The sequence below is a fragment of the Haemorhous mexicanus genome, chromosome 34 (assembly GCF_027477595.1).
Source record: "Haemorhous mexicanus isolate bHaeMex1 chromosome 34, bHaeMex1.pri, whole genome shotgun sequence".
Classification (NCBI taxonomy): domain Eukaryota; kingdom Metazoa; phylum Chordata; class Aves; order Passeriformes; family Fringillidae; genus Haemorhous; species Haemorhous mexicanus.
In genome coordinates, this window is record NC_082374.1 from 857786 (window position 1) to 879353 (window position 21568).

The following is a 21568-nucleotide window of genomic DNA, read 5'->3' on the forward strand; positions in this document are numbered from 1 at the left end:
AAGCACATAACGGCCTCCCGTGATTTCGCGCCTGCGCAATAATGGTTCAAGGGCCGAAGATGGCGGCGCCCACACCGCTCTTTCTTCCTACGGAACGCGGTGAGACTCATAATTCATAACGCGCATGCGTATTATCTATTCCAGGGGGAATATGGCGGCGCCCTCCGCTCCCTCCCTCCGTACGGCGGCCGGCGGGGGCCCCAAGCCCCGCCCCTCCCGGGCCCCGCGCATGCGCGACGCGGGGGGGGGGAAAGATGGCGGCGTCCTCGCTGGAACAGAAGCTTTCGCGGCTGGAGGCGAAGCTGAAACAGGAGAACCGCGAGGCGCGGCGGAGAATCGACCTCAACCTCGACATCGGCCCCGCCCGCGCCCGCCCCAGTGAGCGGGGCCGGGGGGCGGCGGGAGCGGCCCGGGGGGGGCGGGGCGGCCGCGGGGAGGCCTCACTGGGCGGGGGGGGGGGGGGAGGAGGAGGAGCGGCGCCGTGAGGGGAGAGCGGGGCTGGGGGGGGGAGGGGCGGTTTAGGGGGGTGGGACTGGGGTGTCCGGGGTAGGTTTGGGGTGCCCGGGGCAAATTTGGGACATTTTGGGGCAAATTTGGGGTGTCTGGGGCAGGTTTGGGGTGTTTGGGGCACGTTTGGGTCATTTTGGGGCAGTTTTGGGCCATCTTGGGGCAGTTTGTGGGGCCGGGGGCGTTTTAGGGGGTTCCGAGTCTGTTTGGGGTGTTTAAGATAATTTCGGGGTGTTTGGGGCGGTTTAGGGACGTTTTGGGGCAGTTCTGAGTCCTCAGGGCAGCTTGGGCCAGTTTAGGAGCATTTTGGGGTGTCCCGGGTAGGTTTGGGGTGTTTGGGGCAGTTTCGGAGTGTTTGGGGCAGTTTGGGGACATTTTGGGGCAGTTCTGAGTCCTCGGGGGCAGTTTGGGGCAATTTAGGAGCATTTTGGGGTAGTTCTGAGGTTTTGGGGGGGAGGTTGTGGTAGTTTTGAGCTGTTTGGGGCAGTTCTGGGGTGTTTGGGGCAGATTTGGGTCACTTTGGGGCAGTTTTGGGGTCTTTGGGGCAGTTTTGGGCCATTTTAGGGCCTTTCAGGTTTCTGGGGGTTTTTAGGGGGGGGCAGGTTCGAGGATGTTCAGGAGGGTCTAGGGCAGTTTAAGTGGTTTAAGGGCATTTTGGGGCAGTTTAAGTGGTTTAAGGGCATTTTGGGGCAGTTTAAGGGGTTTAGGGACATTTTGGGGCAGTTCTGAGTTGTTTGGGGTGCTGGGGGTACTTTTGGGGGTTTTGGGACATTTGGGGCAGTTTAGGGGCATTTTGGGGTTGTTTGGGGGGGGCTCTGTGGGGGATCTGAGGCTGTTTTAGGGACAATTTAGGGGCTTTCTGGGGGATTTAGGAACATTTAGGGGTGTTTGGAGCAGTTTAGGGTCATTTCAGGGCAGTTTGAGGCTGTTTCGGGGTGTTTGGGGTCATTTTTGGGGTGTTTGGGGCAATTTAGGGACAGTTTAGGGTTATTTCGGGGCAGTTTTGGGACCTTTGGGGGTATTTGGGGCAGTTTTGGGGTATTTAGGGCAGTTCTGGCTGGTTTAGGGGGGCACTGGGATTTGGGGGGTTGGAAAGGGATTTTGGGGGGGAATTTGGTGGTTCCCAGTGGGATTTTGGGGGGCTCTAGCGGGGGGTTGGGAATGGGATTTTTGGGGGGGGGGGGATTTCCCTCCAGTTGTCATCTCGAGGATCCCCCTCCAGGTAGGATCCCCCAGGACCATTGCCAGCAGATTTTGGGGATTTTTTGGCATTTTCCAGGCCGGGGGAGCAGCCCCTCCCCCTACTCCCTTTCCCTTCCCCCCCTTCCAAATTTAAGCTCATTTTTATCCCCCCAAATTTAAATTTTTTCCCCCCAAATTCATTCCTGAACTCCCCAATTTAATGTGATTTTTTCCCTAATTTGAATTCATTTCTTTGCCCCCAAATTTGTTTCCCTCTGAATTTTGCTCCTGTCCCCCCCAGTTTCATCTGTGCCCCCTCCCCCAATTTAATTTCATTTAAACTTTATTTATATTTCTGTCCCCCCCAATTTAAACTCATTTTTGTCCCCCCCATTTCATTCCTATCCCTTCAACTTCAGCTCAATTTCATTTTCCCCCAGTTTAAATTCATTTCTGCCCCACCCTAATTAAAGCTCATCCCCCCAATTTAATGAATTCCCCCCAATTTAAATCCATTTTCCTTCCTCTCCACTTAAATTCCTTTTCTTCCACTTGAAGTACATTTGCATTTCTGTCCTCAATTTAAATTGTTCTGCCCCCCATTTGATTTCATTTCCCCACAATTTTAGTTAATATTTGCTTAAGTTTCAACTTAAGTTTATTTCTCCCAATTTAAAGTCATTTCTCTTCCCCAGTTTAAATTCATTTCTACCCCCAGTTTAAGCTTATTCCCTCCAATTTAATTTCATTTTTGCCCCAAATTTAAATTAATTTCCCCCAATTTAAATCCATTTTTGTCACCCAATTTGTTTTCCCCAATTTAAATTAATTCCCCCAATTTAATTTTCCCTCCCAATTTAAATCCATTCCCCCAATTTAAATTCATTCCTGCCCCAATTTAATTAACTCACCCCACCCCCAATCTCTCCTTTTTTAATTTTTTCTCTTTTTCTTTCTGTTTTGTTTTTTTATTATTTTTTTATTATTTTCCCCCCATTTTTTTTTCCCCCCTGCCCCTCCCCCATCTCCAGTCATCGTCATCACCCTTAGCCCCGCCCCCGCTCCGTCCCAGCGAGCAGGTACCTCCCCCCTCCCCAACCTGGAGACCCCTCCCCATTTTAACCCCCCTCCCTGTGCCTCAGTTTCCCCCTCGTGGCAGCTTTACCCCTCCCCCCCCATTTGGGGACCCCTCCCCCCATTTAACCCCTCCCCCCCCGTGCCTCAGTTTCCCCCTTGAAGCATCTTTACCCTTCCCCCCCCCAATTTGGGGACCCCTCCCCCCATTTAACCACCCCCAGAAGTTTCTTTGCCCCTCCCCCACCCCGGAATGCCCCTCCCCCCCGGAATGTGTCCCCTCCCCACCCCCGGAATGTCGTGTGTGTGTCCCCCCCCCCCGCTCCGTGTCCCCTCCCCCCCTGGCTGTGGCATGGAGTGCCCCCCCCCCCCCCCGGCCCCTGCAGCATGCGGCCGCACGGGAACGGGGCAAAACGGGGGGAAAACGGGAAAATTCGGGGGGAAACGGGGGGGAACCGGAAAAATTGGGGGAAATGGGGAAAATCTGGGGTGAAAATGGGAAAATTGGGGAAAAAACAGGGGGAATTGGGGGAAAAATTGGAAAAACTGGGGGGGAAATCAGGGGAAATTGGGGGAAAATTGGGAAAAATGGGGGAGAATGGGAGAAAATGGGGGGAATGGGGAAAAGCTGGGAGGAAAATGGGGGAAATTGGGGGGAAATGGGAAAGAACTGGGGGGAATGGGAAAAATGGGGGGGAATGGGGAAAACCAGGGAAAATGGGGGAAATTGGGAGAAATGAGGGGAATTGGGAGAAATGGGGGAGAAAATGGGAAAAATGGGGGGAAAAAACAGGGGGAATAGGGGGGAAGTAGGGAAAAATGGGGGGAAGGTGGGAGAAAATGGGGAAAAAATTGGAAAAACTGGGAGCAAAACAGGGGCAATGGGGAAAAATTTGGAGAAAATGGGAATTGGGGGAATTGGGATAAACTGGAGAAAAAATGGGAAAAATGGGGGGGAAATGGGAGAAAATGGGGAAAAATTGGGAGGGATTGAGAAAATGGGGAGATGGGGGAAATTGGGGAAACAGGGAAAATTGGGGAAAATGGGGCAGAAATTGGGAAAAAGTGGAGGGAAATTGGCGAAAACAGTGGGAAGTAGGGGGGAAGTTGGGGGAAAATCGGGGAAAATCGGGAGGAATTGGGAAAAATTGGAGGGAAAAATAGGAGAAACGAGGGAAATGGGGAAAAATTGGGAAAATGGGTGGGAAAATTGGTGGAAATGGGGGAAAATTGGGAAAAATGGGGCAGGAGCGGGAGCTGGGAATGGGGAAAATTGGGGGTAAAGGGAAATGGGATGGGAAGGGGAAAAAATGGGGCAGGAATGGGGAAAATGGGGGAAATGGGGAATAATGAAGGCAAAAAATGAGGAAAAGTGGGGCAGGAATGGGGGGAAATGGGCGGGGGGTGGAGAAATAGGGCAGGAATGGGGGAAATGAGGAAAAATTGGGGGGAATTGCAGGAAAATGGGGCAGGGAGGGGAAAACGGGGCAAGAATTGGGGACACGGGGCAGGAAACTGCAAAAAGAGGAGAAAAAGGGGGAAAATGGGGGCTCTCTGTGGCCCCCCCCCCAGTTTATGGGGTTCTGACCTTTCCACAACCCCCTCCCCCCCCCCAGTTTTTGAGTCTTGACGATTTTCTCCCCCTATTTTTGGGGTCCTGATGTTTTTCCTTCCATTTTTGGGGTTCTGACATGTCCCCCACCAGTTTTGGGGTTCCTGACGCCTCCATTTTGTATTTTTATGTTCCTCACAAGTATCTCCTCAGTTTTGGGGTTCCTGATGGTTTTTTTTTGTCCGCCCCATCCCAGTTTTGGGGTTCCTGACCAGTTTCTCTCTTCCCCCACATGGATTTTGGGGTCCCTGCTTTGTCTCCCCCTATTTTTAGAGTTCTCTCCCCATTTTGGGGTCCCTGATCCTTCTTTCCCCATTTTTAGGGTTCTCTGCCCATGATGGTAGTTCTCTCCCAAATTTTAGGTTCTCTCCCTATTTTGGGGTTCTTTCCTCCATTTTTTGAGTCCTCTGCCCAAATTTTGGGGTTATGTCTCTCTCCATCTTTGGAGTTCTCTCCCCTTTTTTAAGTTTCTCTCCCTTTTTTTTCGGGGTTCTCCATTTTTGGGGTTCTCTCCCCATTTTTAGGTTTCTGTCCATCTTTGGGGTTCTCTCCTCTTTTTTGGGTTCTCCATTTATGGCGTTCCCTCCCCATTTTTGAGATTATTTCCCCTTCGTTTGGATTCTCTGTTTTGGGGTTCTCTCCCCATTTTTGGCATTTAGTTACCTTTTTTTGGACTCACCATTTTTGGGGTTCCATGCCCCATTTTTGGGGTTCTGTTTCTCCCCATTTTTAGGTTTCTCTACCCTTTTTTGGGTTCTCCCTCCGTTTTTGAGGTTCTCTGTGGTTTTGGTGTTCTCCCATTTCTGGGGTTCTCCCTGGTTTTGGGGTACTCACCCCCATTTCTGGGGCTCTCTCCCCATTTCTGGGGTTTTCTCCTTATTTTTGGGTTACTCTCCCCGTTTTTAGGGTTCTCTCCCTGTTTTTTTGGGGTTCTCCCCCCATTTTTGGGTTCTCCCTCCATTTTTGGGTTCCCTCCCCATTTTTGGGTTCTCTCCCTGTTTTTGGGGTTCTCCCCCCATTTTTGGGGTTCTCCCCCCTTTTTGGGGTTCTCTCCCTGTTTTTGGGGTTCTCCCCCCGCTTTTGGGTTCTCTCCCTGTTTTTGGGTTCCCTCCCCGTTTTTTGGGGTTCTCACTCCATTTTTGGGGTTCTCCCCCCATTTTTGGGTTCTCCCCCCATTTTTGGGTTCCCTCCCCATTTTTTAGGGTTCTCCCCCCATTTTTGGGTTCTCCCCCCTTTTTGGGTTCCCTCCCCGTTTTTTGGGGTTCTCCCCACGTTTTTGGGGTCGCTGACTCTGCTCTCCCCCCCAGCCCTGCAGCTGCCCCTGGTGAGCGAGGGGGGCCGGGGGGGGCCCCCTGAGAGCCCCCAGCCTGCGCCCCCCCCTCGGCCCCGGCAGATGCTGGGGCTGCCCCCGCCCCCCTTCCTGGTGCCGCGCAGCCTGGAGAGGTGAGGACACACCCCCGAGCCCTCATTGGCTGATTGGGGAGAGCCTGGAAGCTGATTGGCTGATTGGGGAGAGCCTGGAAGCTGATTGGCTGAGTGGTGAGAGCCTGGGTGCTGATTGGTCCATTGGGGAGAGCCTGGAAGCTGATTGGTGAGAGCCTGGGTGCTGATTGGCCAATGGGGGATAGCCTAGGTGCTGATTGGCCCACTAGGGAGAGCCTGGGAACTGATTGGCCAGAGGGTCTGGAGGATCCTGTGCCCAGATTGGCCAGAGGTTTTGGGAGGTTCTGTGCTCTGATTGGTCAGAGGTTTGGGGAGATCCTGTGCTGTGATTGCTCAGAGGTTTGGGGAGGTCCTGTGCTCTGATTGGCCAGAGGTCCAGCAGAATCAAAGCTTGATTGGACAGAAGTCCAGGCGAATCCTGTGCCCTGATTGGCCAGCAGTCTGGAGAGATCCCAGGCTCGCATTTGCCAGAGGAGGGTCACGCATCCTGGTTGGCTAGAGGCCTGTGGAGATCCTGTGCTCTGATTGGCTAGATGTGGGTGTAGATCCTGTGTTCTGATTGGCCAGAGATCAGGGAGGATTCCATGCTCTGCTTGGGTAGAATTCTAGGGTGATAAAGTGAGCTGATCAGCTGAGCAGGAGGCTTATGCTGATTGGCTGGATGGATAGGAGTGCGCAGATGATGATTGGCCGGAGATTCCAGGGAGAGCTTGTGCTCTGATTGGCCAGCAATCCAAGGGGCCGTGTGTTCTGATTGGCTGGGCATGAGGGTTTGCACAGCGGTTGGTCGAATGTTCAGGAGCGGTGGGTGCTGATTGGCTGCTGCTCTGAGGGCTTGGAGGCCCTGATTGGCCAGAGCTCAGGGATTGGTGTGTTTTCATTGGCCAGAGCTTCAGAGTGATCTTGAGCAGTGATTGGCTGGAGCAGAGCTTGCAGCTGCTCATTAGTTGATGGTTCAGAGGATCCCAGTTGCTGATTGGCCTGGTGGGCAGGAGAGCTGTGTGTTCATTGCCCAGGAGTACGAGAGTCCCCTGGGTGCTGATTGGCCAGGCAGGCAGGATTCCTGTCATGTGACTGGCTAGAGCTGTGATTCCCTGTGTGCTGGTTGGCTGGCCTTTCCCCGTGCCCTGAGGTGATTGGCTGGGCTCTTCCCTCACCCTGAATTGGTTAACCGCATGTCCTGAGCTGATTGGCTGGGCTCTCCCCATGCCCTGAACTGATTGGCCAGGCTCTCCAAGTACCCTGAGCTGATTGGCCCAGCTCTCCCCATGGCCTGAGCTGATTGGCTGGGCTCTCCCCATGTCCTGAACTGATTGGCCAGGCTCTCCAAGTACCCTGAGCTGATTGGCCCAGCTCTCCCCATGGCCTGAGTTGATTGGCTGGGCTCTCCCCATGTCCTGAACTGATTGACTGAGCTCTCTCTGTGCCTTGAGCTGATTGGCTGAACTCTCCTGTTGCCCCCCCTAGCATTGAGATTGACCAGAAGCTGCAGGAGATCATGAAACAGACTGGGTACCTGACCGTGGGGGGCCAGGTGAGTCGGGGGGCTTACCTGGCCATGGGGATCAAGTGAATCAGGGGGTTACCTGGCCATGGGGGTCAGGTGAGTCGGGGGGGTTACCTGGCGGTGGGGATCAGGTGAATCAGGGGGTTACCTGGCCGTGGGGGTCAGGTGAGTCGGGGGGGTTACCTGGCCATGGGGGTCAGGTGAGTCAGGGGGTTACCTGACCGTGGGGGTCAGGTGAGTCGGGGGGTTACCTGGCCATGGGGGCCAAGTGAGTCGGGGGGGTTACCTGACCGTGGGGGGACAGGTGAGACCGACGGGGTGACAGGTGAGGATGGGGGACATGTGGGCATGGTGAGGGGCCCAGGTGAGAATGGGGGGGGGGTTTACCTGACTGCGGGGTAGTTACCTGGCTCTGGGGGGGTTACCTGGCTCTGGGGGACACAGGTGAGGATGGGGCTGTCCCAAATGGACCCAGACCCCTCTCCTCCCCAGCGGTACCAGGCGGAGATCAACGACCTGGAGAACCTGGGCGAGATCGGCAGCGGCACCTGCGGGCAGGTGTGGAAGATGCGCTTCCGCAAGACCGGCCACGTCATCGCCGTCAAGGTGGGCACCAGGCCTGTCCTGTGACACCTCTGACACCTGTGACCTGCCATGACCCCCTGGTGACTCCTGTGACACCCCCATGACATCGCTGGCACCTGTGACCTGCCATGACCCCCCAGTGACTCCTGTGACCCCCCCGCCATGACACCTGTGACCCCTCGTGACACCTGTGACCCCTCGTGACACCTGTGACACCCCCAATGACACCTGTGACCCCATCCATGACCCCTGGTGACAACTGTGACACCTGTGACCCTTGGTGACACCTGTGACCCCTCAGTGACACCTAGGACCCCCTGTGACACCTCGGTGACACCTGTGACCCCCCCACAACACCTGGGAACCCCCCCCATGACACCTGTGACCCCTGGTCACACCTGTGACCCCCGGTGACACCTGTGCCCCCCCTCACCCCACAGCAAATGCGGCGCTCGGGGAACCGCGAGGAGAACAAGCGGATCCTGATGGACCTGGACGTGGTGCTCAAGAGCCACGACTGCCCCTACATCGTGCAGTGCTTTGGCACCTTCATCACCAACGTGAGCACCTGGGGGACACCTGGGGGGGCCTGGGGTTATGGGTACCCCTGCATCGTGCAGTGCTTCGGCACCTTCATCACCAACGTGAGCACCTGGGGGACACCTGGGGGCACCTGGGGGCACCGGGGGGGGCCTGGGGTTATGGGTACCCCTGCGTCATGCAGTGCTTTGGCACCTTCATCACCAACGTGAGCACCTGGGGGACACCTGGGGGGGCCTGGAGGACACCTGGGGGACACTTGGGGACACCTGGGGGATACCTGGGGCTGTGAGCCCCCCTACACCGTGCAGTGCTTCGGCACCTTCATCGCTCCTGGCGGGACACCCAAGGCACTCAGGGGAACTGGAGGGCTGGGGGGCGTCTGGAGTGCCCTTCCAGTGCTCCCAGTGCTCTCCCAGCCCGCCCAGTGCTCCCAGTACACCCAGTGCTCCCAGTACACCCAGTGCCCGCCCAGTGCTCCCAGTACACCCAGTGCCCCCCAGTGCTCCCAGTGCCCCCCAGTGCTCCCAGTACCACCCAGTGCCCCCTAGTGCTCCCAGTATACCCAGTGCCCCCAGTACACCCAGTATACCCAGTGCCCCCAGTACACCCAGTGCCCCCCAGTGCTCCCAGTATACCCAGTGCTCTCCCAGTGCCCCTCAGTGCCCCCAGTACACCCAGTGCCCTCCCAGTGCTCCCAGTATACCCAGTGCTCTCCCAGTGCCCCTCAGTGCCCCCAGTACACCCAGTGCCCTCCCAGTGCTCCCAGTATACCCAGTGCTCTCCCAGTGCTCGCAGTACACCCTGTGCCCCCCAGTACACCCAGTGCATCCAGTGCCCCCCAGTGCCCCCAGTAAAACCAGTCCCTCCCCCAGACCGACGTGTTCATCGCCATGGAGCTCATGGGCACCTGCGCTGAGAAGCTCAAGAAGAGAATCCAGGGCCCCATCCCCGAGCGCATCCTGGGCAAGATGACAGTGGCAGTGAGTGACAGTGGGGACACTGGGAACAGCGGGGGCATCTGAGGGGATTGGATACACTGGGGACACCTGGAGCATTGGGGACACTGGGGGCATTGGGGACACTGGGGACAACAGGAGCATTAGGGATACTGGGGACATGCAGAGTGGCTGTGGCATTCTGGGCAAGATGACAGTGGCTGTGAGTGACAGTGGGGACACTAGGGGCATCTGAGGGGATTGGATACACTGGGGACACCTGGAGCATTGGGGACACTGGGGGCATTGGGGACACTGGGGACAACAGGAGCATTGGGGACACTGGGGACACGCAGGGTGGCTGTGGCATTCTGGGCAAGATGACACTGGCAGTGAGTGACAGTGGGGACACTGGGAACAGCGGGGGCATCTGAGGGGATTGGATACACTGGGGACACCGGGGACATTGGGGACACTGGGGGCATTGGGGACACTGGGGACAACAGGAGCATTAGGGACACTGGGGACATGCAGGGTGGCTGTGGCATTCTGGGCAAGATGACAGTGGCAGTGAGTGACAGTGGGGACACTAGGGGCATCTGAGGGGATTGGAGACACTGGGGACACCTGGAGCATTGGGCACACTGAGGGCATTGGGGACACTGGGGACAACAGGAGCATTAGGGACACTGGGGACACTCAGGGTGGCTGTGGCATTCTGGGCAAGATGACAGTGGCAGTGAGTGACAGTGGGGACACTGGGAACAGCGGGGGCATCTGAGGGGATTGGAGACACTGGGGACACCAGGGACATTGGGGACACTAGGGACACCTGGAGCATTGGGGAGATTTGGGACATATGGGGACACTGGGGACATGGGGGACACTGGGGACACCTGGAGCCTTGGGGACACTGGGGGCATTGGGGACACTGGGGACAACGGGAGCATTAGGGACACTGGGGACACGCAGGGTGGCTGTGGCATTCTGGGCAAGATGACAGTGGCAGTGAGTGACAGTGGGGGGGACATTGGGGACACTGGGGGATATTGGGGACAGTGGGGGGACAATGGGAACACTGAGAACATTGGGGGCACTGGGGATACCTGGAGCCTTGGGGACATTGGGGAGATTTGGGACAATGGGGACACTTGGGGGCGCTGGGGACATGGGGGACGCTGGGGGCATTGGGGACACTGGGGACAGTGGGGACATTGGGGAACCCGGGGACACTTGGGGGCACCTTGAGCCTTGGGGACAGCAGGGACATTGGGGACAACAGGAGCACTCGGGACACTGGGGATGACAGGGACACGGGGGACAGGGGAGACACTGGGGACATTGGGGACAACAGGAGCATTGGGGACACTGGGGGCAGTGGGGATATTGAGGACATACAGGGCGGCTCTGGGGTTCTGGGCAGGATGACAGTGGCAGTGAGTGGCCCTTGGGACAGTTGGGACACTGGGGACAGGCAGAGGGGTCCCAGCATCCTGGGCAAGATGGTGGTGATGGTGAGGGGCAGTGGGGACATTGGGGACAAGAGGAGCATTGGGTACAGTGGGGACAATGGGGACAACAGGAGCATTGGGGACAGTGGGGACAGTGGGGACACCAGGAGCGCTGGGACAGTGGGGACAGGCAGGGGATCCCCTGCCTCCAGTGCCCCATTCCTGAGTGGGCAGGGTGACAGTGACAGTGAGCAGCATGATGGTGGCACAGAGGTGACACTGGGGACAATCCCTGTCCCGCAGATTGTGAAGGCATTGCTGTACCTGAAGGAGAAGCACGGGGTGACCCCAGGGGACATTGGGGACAGTCAGGGTCTCTGGGTTCTGGGTGGGGTGATGGTGGCACAGAGGTGGCACAGAGGTGACAATGGGGACAATCCCTGTCTCTCAGATCGTGAAGGCACTGCTGTACCTGAAGGAGAAGCACGGGGTGATCCACAGGGGACATTGGGGACAGTCAGGGTCTCTGGGTTCTGGGTGGGGTGATGGTGGCACAGAGGTGGCACAGAGGTGACACTGGGGACAATCCCTGTCTCTCAGATCGTGAAGGCGTTGCTGTACCTGAAGGAGAAGCACGGGGTGATCCACAGGGATGTCAAACCCTCCAACATCCTGCTGGACGAGCGGGGCCAGGTCAAGCTCTGCGACTTCGGCATCAGCGGCCGCCTGGTGGACTCCAAGGCCAAGACCCGGAGCGCGGGGTGTGCGGCCTACATGGCGGTGAGGGGACACTGGGGACAGGGGTAGGGACATCCCCTGGGACACAAGGACATCCCCCAGAGCGCAGGGTGTGCGGCCTGCGTGGCGGTGAGGGGACACTGGGGACAGGGGTAGGGACATCCCCTGGGACACAAGGACATCCCCCAGAGCGCAGGGTGTGCGGCCTGCGTGGCGGTGAGGGGACACTGGGGACAGGGGTAGGGACATCCCCTGGGACAGAGTGAGGGGTGTGCGGCCTGCATGGCGGTGAGGGGACACTGGGGATGTGGGGATGCTGGGGATAGGGGGACACTGGGGACATTGGGGGGACACTGGGGCCACTGGGGACGTGGGGAACATGGGGACATTGGGGACATTGGGGGCCCACTGGGCACATCCATCAGCCCCAGAATGGGCCTTTGTGGGGGGATCGGGGGGTGTTGGGTCCCCAGGATTGAGGGGGCTGCACCCCAGCCTTGGATGGGGCTGTGAGGGTTCCCCAGGTTTGGGGGTGTCAGGTATCCCTTGGGGTTTGGGGGATCCCCCCAGGTCTGGGGTCTGGGTGCTTGGGTGTTCCCAGATTTGGGGTTCTGGGTGTTTGGGGGTTCCCAGGTTTGGGGTTTTGGGGTCCCTTCCAGGTTTGGCTTTTTTGGGGTTTTGAGGATCCCCTCCAGTTTTGGGTTTTTGGGGTTTTGGAGGATCCCCCCAGGCCTGGAGATGCCGGGGGTCCCCCAGGTCTGGGGCTTTGGATGTTTGAGGGTTCCCAGGTTTGGGGTTTGTGGAGTCCCCCACACGTTTGGGGTTTTGGGGTCCCTGCCAGGTTTGGGGTTTTGGGGTTCCCAGGTTTGGGGTTTGGGGATTTCCAGGTTTGGTGTTCTGGGTATTTGGGGGTTCCCAGGTTTGGGGTTGGGGGTTCTGGGGCCCTGCCCCCCCCCACCCCGTGGCCCTAATGCTGCCCCTCCCCCAGCCCGAGCGCATCGACCCCCCCGACCCCACCAAGCCCGACTACGACATCCGCGCCGACGTCTGGAGCCTCGGCATCTCCCTGGTGAGCCTGTCCCCAGAGTGTCCCCAGTGTCACCCAGGGTCCCTAAAGCATCCCCCAATGTCACCCAGGGTCCCCAGTCATCACCCAGAGTCCCCAGCATCCCCCAATGTCACCCAGGGTCCTCAGAGTGTCCCCACATGTCACCCAGGATCCACAGCATCCCCAGATGTCACTCAGGGCCCCAAATGTCACCCAGGGTCCCCAAACATCACCCAGCTGTCCCCAGAGCATCCCCGACCCACCCAACTGTCCCTAGAGTGTCACCGAGCTGTCCCCAAAATGCTCCAACCCACCCCAGTGTCCCCAAAGCATCACCCAACTGTCCCCAAAATGTCCCTGACCCCCCCCAGTGTCCCCAGGCTGGCCCAGACCGCCTCTGGGTCCCCAGTGTGTCCCCACAGTGCCACCTCAGCCCTGCAGTGCCACACCTCCCTGTAATACCTGTCACCTGTCCCTGTCACACCTGTGTCACACCTGTGTCCCCAGGTGGAGCTGGCCATGGGGCAGTTCCCGTACCAGAACTGCTGTCCCTGTGTGTGTCACACCTGTGTCACACCTGTGTCCCTAGGTGGAGCTGGCCACGGGGCAGTTCCCATACCAGAACTGCTGTCTCTGTGTGTGTCACACCTGTCACACCTGTGTCACACCTGTGTCCCCAGGTGGAGCTGGCCACGGGGCAGTTCCCGTACCAGAACTGCAAGACAGATTTTGAGGTGCTGACCAAGGTGCTGCAGGAGGACCCGCCCCTGCTGCCCCCGGCCATGGGCTTCTCCGGGGACTTCCAGGCCTTCGTCCGAGACTGGTGGGGACATCAGGGGGACATGGGGACATGGGGCCACACAGGGACATCAGGGGGACATGGGGACATGGGGCCACACAGGGACATGGGGGACATCCAGGATGTGGGGACACCAGGGGATATCAGGGGGACATGGGGGTTGTGGGGACACACAGGGGACATCGGGGGGACATGGGGCATACAGAGGACATGGGGACATGTGGGGACACACAGGGGACACAGAGACATGGGTACACACAGGGAAAAGGGGGGGGGGACACGGGGACATGGGGACATGCAGGGGACAAGGAGGGTCCCCAAGATGCTCTGGGGACTTCCGGGCCTTCGTCTGTGACTGCTGGGGACACAGGGGGGACATGGGGACACAGGGACACGGGAATATGGGGGACATAGGGGACATGGGAGGGACACAGCCCCAGCGGTCCCCAAGGTGCCACCCCCACTTCTCTGGGGTGCTCCAGGCCTTCATCTGGGACTGGTGAGGGACACTGGGGACAGGGGGACACTGGGGAGAGAGGGGGACATGGGGATGTGGCCCAAGGGTCCCAAAGGCGCTCACCCCCCATCCCCTCCCCCAGCCTCACCAAGGACCACAGGAAGAGACCAAAGTACAACAAGTTACTGGTGAGTGGCACCTGTCACCTGTCATTGTCACCTGTCATTGTCATTGTCACACCTGACACCGGTCAGCGTCACACTTGACACCTGTCACTTGTCACTGTCACACCTGTCATCTGTCACTGTCACCATCACCTGTCACACCTGTCATTGTCACACCTGTCACACCTGTTACCTGTCACCTGTCATACCTGTCATCTGTCCCATCACATTTGTCTCTTTCCCTGTCCCCTGTCACTTGTGTCCCTAGGGCCACCTCCCCATCATGGCTATTATCAGAGCCACAGCCACCCCCTCCCGGTCCCTGGGGGTCCCCAAGTCCCTGTCACCTCCCCTACGTGTCTGCAGCTGTGTCCCGGTGTCCCTGTATCTGTCCCCATGTCCCTGTGTCTGTCCCCGTGTCCTTGTGCCTGTGTCCCTGTGTCCCCAAGGCTACATCCATGTCCTGTGTCTCTGTCCCCACCTTGTCCCCAAACCCTCGCCCTCGGTGCTGTCCCCGTGTCCCCAGGCTTTGTCCTCCATGTCCAGTGTGGTCCCCTTGTCCTCGTATCCCCCAGTGTCCTGATGCCCCCACATCCCCCATGTCCCTGATGTCCCTTGAGGTCCTCTGATGTCCCCTGCTGTCATCTCTGCTATCCCCATGTGCCTGCTGTTCCCAGCGTCCCCATGTCCCCAATGTCCCTGACGTCCTGTGCTGTCTCTGCTGTCCCCGATGTCCCCATGTCATGTCACTGCTGTCCCCAATGTCCCCGATGTCCCCATGTCCCCTGTCCCCACAGGAGCACACCTTCATCAAGCGCTACGAGACGCTCGAGGTGGACGTGGCCTCCTGGTTCAAGGACGTGATGGCCCGGACAGAGTCCCCACGCCCGGGGGGTGGCCTGGGCCACCACCTGCCCTTCTTCACCAGGTAGCGCCCGCCCGGCGCCACCACGCCCGGCAGGGGACACCGGGGACAGCCGGGACACCCCTGGGACACCGGGGACAGCCAGGCCACCTCCGGGGACAGGAGCAGCCTGGGGACACTGCCTGGTGCCAGCACACCCGGCAGGGGACACCGGGGACAGCTGGGACATTCCCTGTGACACACCAGGGACAGCCGGGACAACCCTGGGACAGGGACACCTGTGACACCCACTGGGGGTGGTGACACCTGTGCCACCCCCTTGTTTCACCTCCCTGTGACACCCCCCTGTGACACCCAGTGTGACGGTGACACTTCCACAGCCACCACAGCCCTGGCCTGGCCTGCAGTGTCCCCAGCATGTCCCAGCGTGTCCCTGCTATCCCAGCTGTCCCCTCCCACTGTCCCCACCTTCCCAAGGCCAGGGGACACCCCTGTCCCCTCTGTGTCCCCCTGGCCATGCCTCAGTTTCCCACAGGGTCCCGTGTGGGGACAAGGCTGGGGACAGGACAGGGAGGTGGCACCGAGGGTGTGACACTCTGGGATGTGACACTCAGAGGTGACACTCAGAGGTGACACTGTGGGAGGTGGCCCAGGGGCATGGATATGGACATGGCTGGGGGATGTGACACGGGTGTGACGCCGGGGCCTGGGGATGTGACACTCGGCCCCAAGGGGACATTGAGGGGACACGGAGGTGGCACCAGGACGTGGGGACGTGACGTGGAGATGGCACTCGGGGACATGGAGATGGCACAGGAACGTGGCACAGGGGACAAGGGACAACGTGGAGAGCCAGCACAGGGATGTGACAGCGAGGGACAGCGAGGGGACACAGAAGAATGGCACAGAAATGGCACCGGGACGTGACATGGGGATGGCACCAGGATGTGACATGGGGATGGCACTGGAACGTGACATGGGGACACAGGACAGAGATGGCACCAGGATGGTGGCACAGGACAGAAGTGGCACCAGGAAGTGACATGGGTACACATGGATGGCACCAGGAAGTGACACAGGACACAGAACAGAGATGGCACCAGGATGGCACAGGACAGAGATGGCACCGGGAAGTGACATGGGGACACAGGAATGGCACCAGGATGGCACCGGGATGTGACACAGGACAGAGGTGGCACCAGGATGTGGCACAAGGATGGCACTGGGAAGTGGCAGAGGACAGAGACGTCCCCAGGCTGTGACACGGGGATGGCGCAAGACAGAGAAGTCCCCAGGCTGTGACAATGGGGACATGGCACTGAAGGACACCGAGTGGTGGCCTGGGGACACGGACACGTCACGGACGTGACATCGCAGGGCCCAGTCCCAGGATGTGACACTGCGATGTGACACCACGATGTGACACTGGGGACATGGCCCAGGGATGTGACACCGTGATGTGACACTGGGGACATCGCCCAGGGATGTGACACCAGGGACACAGCCCAGGGATGTGACACCGGGAACACGGCCCAGGGCTGTGACACCAAGGATGTGACACCAAGGATGTGACACTGGGGACACGGCCCAGGGCTGTGACACCAAGGATGTGACACCAAGGATGTGACACCGGGGACACAGCCCAGGGCTGTGACACCAAGGATGTGACACCGGGGATGTGACACCACGATGTGACACCGGGGACATGGCCCGGGGCTTTGACACCAGGGACACAGCCCAGGGATGCGACACCGGGGACATGGCCCAGGGCTGTGACACCGAGGATGTGACACCAGGGACATGGCCCGGGGTGGCCCTGGGTGGCGGGGCTGTGGTGGCACGGTGACAATCAGGGCCGGGCCGTGTCCCTGCCATGTCCCCGCTGTCCCCAAGGCCAGCAGGTGCAGTTTTAGTGCATTGGGGGCGCAGGCGGCGCCGCCCCCCGTCACCCTCATTAATTATTATTATTAATTATTATTATTAATTATTATTATTATAAATGCGCATGTGGAACCCGAGGGGCCGCGTTGGCGTCAGGCTCTGGGGACACTGGGGGACACAGGGACATTGGAGACATTGGGATGGGGACACGGGGACATTGGGATGGACATGGGACAGTGGGGACACGGGGAAATATGGGGGGACACTGGGGGACATTGGGGACATGGGGAAGCACAGGGGGACATTGGGAAAGAGGGGATGGGGACGCTGGGAGATGGACATGGGGACACAGGACAGGGACAGGAAAGTGGAGGGTGGGGACATTGGGGACACGAGGGATGGGACAGGGGAGAGGGGACGCTGGGGACATTGGGAACACGAGGGATGGGACATTGGGGACACAGGTGGGACGTTGGGAACATGAGGGATGGGACATTGGGGACAGGGTGACATTGGGATGGGGATGGGGGGACAGGGACACGGATGGATGTGGCACAGGTGGACCTTGGGGACATTGGGATGGGGACAGGAACAGGAAGGTGGAGGGTGGGGGCATGAGGTTGGGGACATTGGGCTGGGGACAGTGGAGGGACCTGAGTGACACTGGGGACACCAGTGATGCGGGGGGGACACGGGCACAGGAGGGCGGCAGAGGCCACTGGGGGGGTTGGGGACATGGGGGGACATCGAGGGACAACTGAAGGATCCAGGTGACACCGGGGGGGCAGGGGATTGGGGACATGGGGGGACATCGAGGGACAGCTGGAGGATCCAGGTGACACCGGGGGGGCAGGGGATTGGGGACATGGGGGGACATCGAGGGACAGCTGGAGGATCCAGGTGACACCGGGGGAGGGCACTAGGGACATCGGAGCGGGGACACTGGTGGCACATCAGGGACACGCGGGGGCACTCGGGTGCCACCCCCGTGACGTCCCCACGGCCCAAGGGTGTCACCGGGGCGACGGGAAGGGGGGGGACACCGGGACATCCCCCCAGCGTGGGCGGGAGCTGTGGGGACAGCGGGGACACCTTGGGGACAGCGGGGACACCTTAGGGACAGCGGGGGCAGGATGGCAGCGCCACCGAGCGCCCCCCGGGCCCTCCCCGTCCTCATCCTCATCTTCCTCCTGCCCGGAGGGGGGCCCTCAGGTGGGGGGGACAGAAGGGAAAGGGGGACATGGGGGGATGGGGAGGACAGGAGGGGACAGGGGGGTATGGGGGGGGACAACGGGGACAGGGGACGGGGGGGACAGGAGGGGTCGGGGCGGGACAGTAAAAGGACAGAGGGGACGGGGGAGGGACCCAGGGGAGGGGTCCCAGGTGGGCGGGGGGGGTCCCGGGGGGACACTGGGGGGACCCGGAGGGGACGGGAGGGTCCCGGGGGGGGACACTGGGGGGAACCCAGGGCACGGTGGGGGAGGGTTCTGGGTGGCGGGGGGGAGAGGGGCCTGGGTGGCCTCGAGGGGACACCCAGAGGTGTCACCGCCCCCAGGGCCCCCCCCGGGCTGGCCGTGGGGTGACCCCGCCCCTACCCCGCGACCCCCGGGACCCCCAGTGTCCCCCCCGGGAGCCCCGAGGCCGCGCTGCAGCGGGGACCGGCCCGGGGTGAGTGCGGCACTGGGGGAACTGGGAGAGAACGGGGCGGGGAACTGGGGGTGAGCGGGAGGGGGCACTGGGGGTGACTGGGAGGGACCTGGGAGCGCTGGGAGGGTCACTGGGGAGCACTGGGGGTTACGGGATTGAAAGTGGGAGCGCTGGGAGTAGTCCAGGAGCGCTGGGATGGGACACTGGGAGGTCACTGGGGTTACTGGTGGCTCTGGGAGGTCACTGGGAGGTCATTGGGGGTTACTGGGGATTACTGGGGGTCGCTGGAGGTTACTTGTGGCACTGGGAGGTCTCTGGTGGCACTGGTGGCACTGGGGGCGGGGCCTGCGCTGACACCGCCGCCGCAGCCCCGGTGCCCGCCCCGCCCCCCCCGGCTCCGCCTGGACGTCGCCCCCTCCCCCGAGTTCGGGCCGGCACCGGGACCGAGAGCGGTGCCCGCGGGAGGACGCGTGTTCCTGCAGGTGAGGGGACACGGGGACAGGGGAGGGGACCGTGTTCCTGCAGGTGAGGGGACACGGGGACAGGGGAGGGGACCGTGTTCCTGCAGGTGAGGGGACACGGGGACAGGGGAGGGGACCGTGTTCCTGCAGGTGAGGGGACAGGGGGCAGGGACAGGGGACAGGTGAGACACGGAGGGGACAGTGTTCCTGCAGGTGAGGGGACACGGGGGACACAGGGGATAGGTGAGGGGACATAGGGGACAGAAAGGACACAGGGGAGGGAACAGGTGAGGGGATGCGTGTTCCTGCAGGTGAGGGACAGGGACAGGTGAGGGGACACGAGAGGGGAACACGGGGACACTGGGGGGGACACGGCGGGAGGAACACCGGAGACACAGGGGGGCGTGTTCCTGCCGGTGAGGGACAGGTGAGGGGACACGGGGCAGGTGAGGGGACACGAGAGGACACGGAGTGGTGTGTGTTCATGCAGGTGAGGGGGGAACGGGGGGGTCCCGATCCCCATCACTCCCTTGTGTCCCCCGCGAGCCCCCCGTCCCGTGTCCCCCCTGTGACCACCCTCTGTCCCCCGCGTCCCTGTCCCTGTCCAGGTGTCTCCCCCCCGCCGTGACCCGCCCCTCTGTCCCTGTCCCTATCCCGGTGTCGCTGTCCCCGTGACCCCCCTGTCCCTATCCCAGTGTCGCTGTCCCCGTGACCTCCCTGTCCCTGTCCCCGCAGGTGTCGCTGTCCCTGTGACCCCCCTGTCCCTGTCCGTGTCCCCGCAGGTGTCGCTGTCCCGCGCCCCCCCAGGTCTCGGTTTCTCCCTCCGCCGCTGTTTCGTGTCCCCGCGCTCGTCCCCGGGCCCCCCCCGGGGTCCCCCCCCGGTGCCGCGGCCGCTCGTGGTGCTGCGGGGGGGCTGCGGCGCGGGGGGGGCGCGGCGGCGGCTCCGGGGCTCGTTCGTGCTCCCGGCGCGGTTCCCGGAGCCGCTGCAGTTCCTGCACTGCCGCCTGCGCCTCTGCCGCCGCCGCGGTGGCACCGGAGCACCGCCGGGGCTGCCCACGGTACCGGCCCGGCGGGACGGGGGATAACGGGATAACGGGGGTGGGATAACGGGGGTGGGATAATGGGACAGCGATGGGATAACGGGGCTGGGATAACGGGGGTGGGATTATGGGGGTGGGATAACGGAGATGGGATAAGGGGACAGTGATGGGATAACGGGATAACGGGAGTGGGATAGTGGGGATGGGAAAACGGGACAGCGATGGGATAACGGGATAACGGGATAGCAATGGGATAGCGGGATAACAGGATAACGGGGGTGGGATAACGGGACAGCCATGGGATAATGGGATAACGGGATAGCAGTGGGATAATGGGAATGGGATAACAGCGAGACCACGGTGGGACAATGGGGGTGGGATAACGGGGATAACGGGGATAACGGGATAACGGGGATGGGATAACAGCAGGAGTGGGATACAGGGATAGGATAATGGGACAGCAATGGGATAACGGGATAACGTGGGTGGGATAGCGGGATAACAGGGATGAGATAACGGGATAACGAGAATGGGATAACAGCGGTGGGATAACAGGGATAACGGGATAACGGGGGACACCGGGGGGTGGCACCAGGGGCACCGGGACAGGGGGACACATAGGTGGCACCCGGGGGCTCCGGAGGTGTCGCCCCCTGGTCCCGCCCCCGTTAACCCCGCCCCGTCCCCAGTGCCAGGCCGAGCCTTGTCCCCGCCGAGGGGGCGGAGCCTCCGGCTCAGGCCGCGGCCCCCGCTCCGGTCCCGGCCCCGGGCGTGCGCTGCGCACCGTGACCCGCCCGATCGTGGTGACACTGGGGACACCCGCGACCCCCGCGCCCGGTACGGGACCCCCGGGCGAGGACATCCTCGGACCCCCCTCGGGACCCCCGGACCCCAAACTCCGCTACAACCCCGGGACCCCCTGACCGGGACCCTCCCACTGGGGCCACGCCCCCCGAGACCCCTGGGAGGGGACCCACTCCCCAGACCCCCCCGGGATCCCCAGCCGAGACCCGCCTGGGGACCGCCCGTAACCCGGGACCGCCTGACCTCCCCCACCCCAGGACATCCCCCGCCTAACCAGGACCCCTCCCCAAACCGGAGACCCCCCCCCACCACAACCGGGACCCCCAATTCCCCCCCCCCCGAGGGCAGAAGGGACGCCCCCGCTCCCGGTGTCCCCCCAGTAACAGCCCCTTTCCCTCCAGGTGCCCCCCCGGGCCTCCCCCCGCTGCCGTTCCCGCCGCCCCCGCCCCTCCTGCGCCCCCCGCCCCCACCCCGGGAGCGGCCCCGGGCCCCCCCCGCGGGTGAGTGACAGGAATGGGGGCGGCACCGGGACCCCGGGGACTGGGGAATCGGGGGGGTCCCGGCGCTCTGATTGACTTTTCAGGGGTGTCCCGGAGCCCTGGGTCTTTCCCGGGGGGTTTTGGGGGGTGGGGAGGAGACCCCCGGCTCTTTTGCGGGGGGTCCCGAACTCCTGAGTCCCTTTTGAGGGAGGGGGGGATTTTGGGGGTTCCGGGATCCCTTGGGGGGTTTTCGGGGGCTGCGGGGAGGGTCCCAGATCCCTGGATCCTTTCTGGGGGGAGTTTAGGGGGCTGGGGGTGGTCTCGGGGCTCTCGTTTCCCTTTGCTG

At 61.0% G+C, this 21568-nt stretch overlaps 2 protein-coding genes across 3 annotated transcripts; both read left to right on the forward strand.

The window, feature by feature from the left end:
• Window positions 1-219: 219 nt before the first annotated feature.
• MAP2K7 (mitogen-activated protein kinase kinase 7) lies at window positions 220-16928 on the forward strand. 2 transcript variants are annotated; one of them, XM_059872217.1, is made up of 12 exons: window positions 220-378; window positions 2721-2768; window positions 5683-5818; window positions 7286-7352; window positions 7818-7931; window positions 8351-8470; window positions 9326-9433; window positions 11440-11619; window positions 12566-12646; window positions 13306-13448; window positions 14024-14069; window positions 14843-16928. In XM_059872217.1, the coding sequence occupies exons 1-12, from the start codon at window positions 255-257 to the stop codon at window positions 14975-14977; spliced, it is 1302 nt and encodes a 433-aa protein (XP_059728200.1). In that variant the 5' UTR covers window positions 220-254; the 3' UTR covers window positions 14978-16928. The 2 variants fall into 2 exon arrangements, with proteins under 2 accessions (XP_059728200.1, XP_059728201.1); XM_059872218.1 differs by lacking the exon at window positions 2721-2768 and having other exon boundaries at window positions 221-378.
• A 996-nt stretch (window positions 16929-17924) lies between these two features.
• Window positions 17925-21317, forward strand: TGFBR3L (transforming growth factor beta receptor 3 like). Its single transcript, XM_059872045.1, has 6 exons — window positions 17925-18003; window positions 18410-18509; window positions 18749-18920; window positions 19682-19957; window positions 20629-20776; window positions 21145-21317. Exons 1-6 carry the CDS (start codon window positions 17925-17927, stop codon window positions 21249-21251), a joined length of 882 nt encoding a protein of 293 aa, XP_059728028.1. The 3' UTR covers window positions 21252-21317.
• Window positions 21318-21568: the final 251 nt, after the last annotated feature.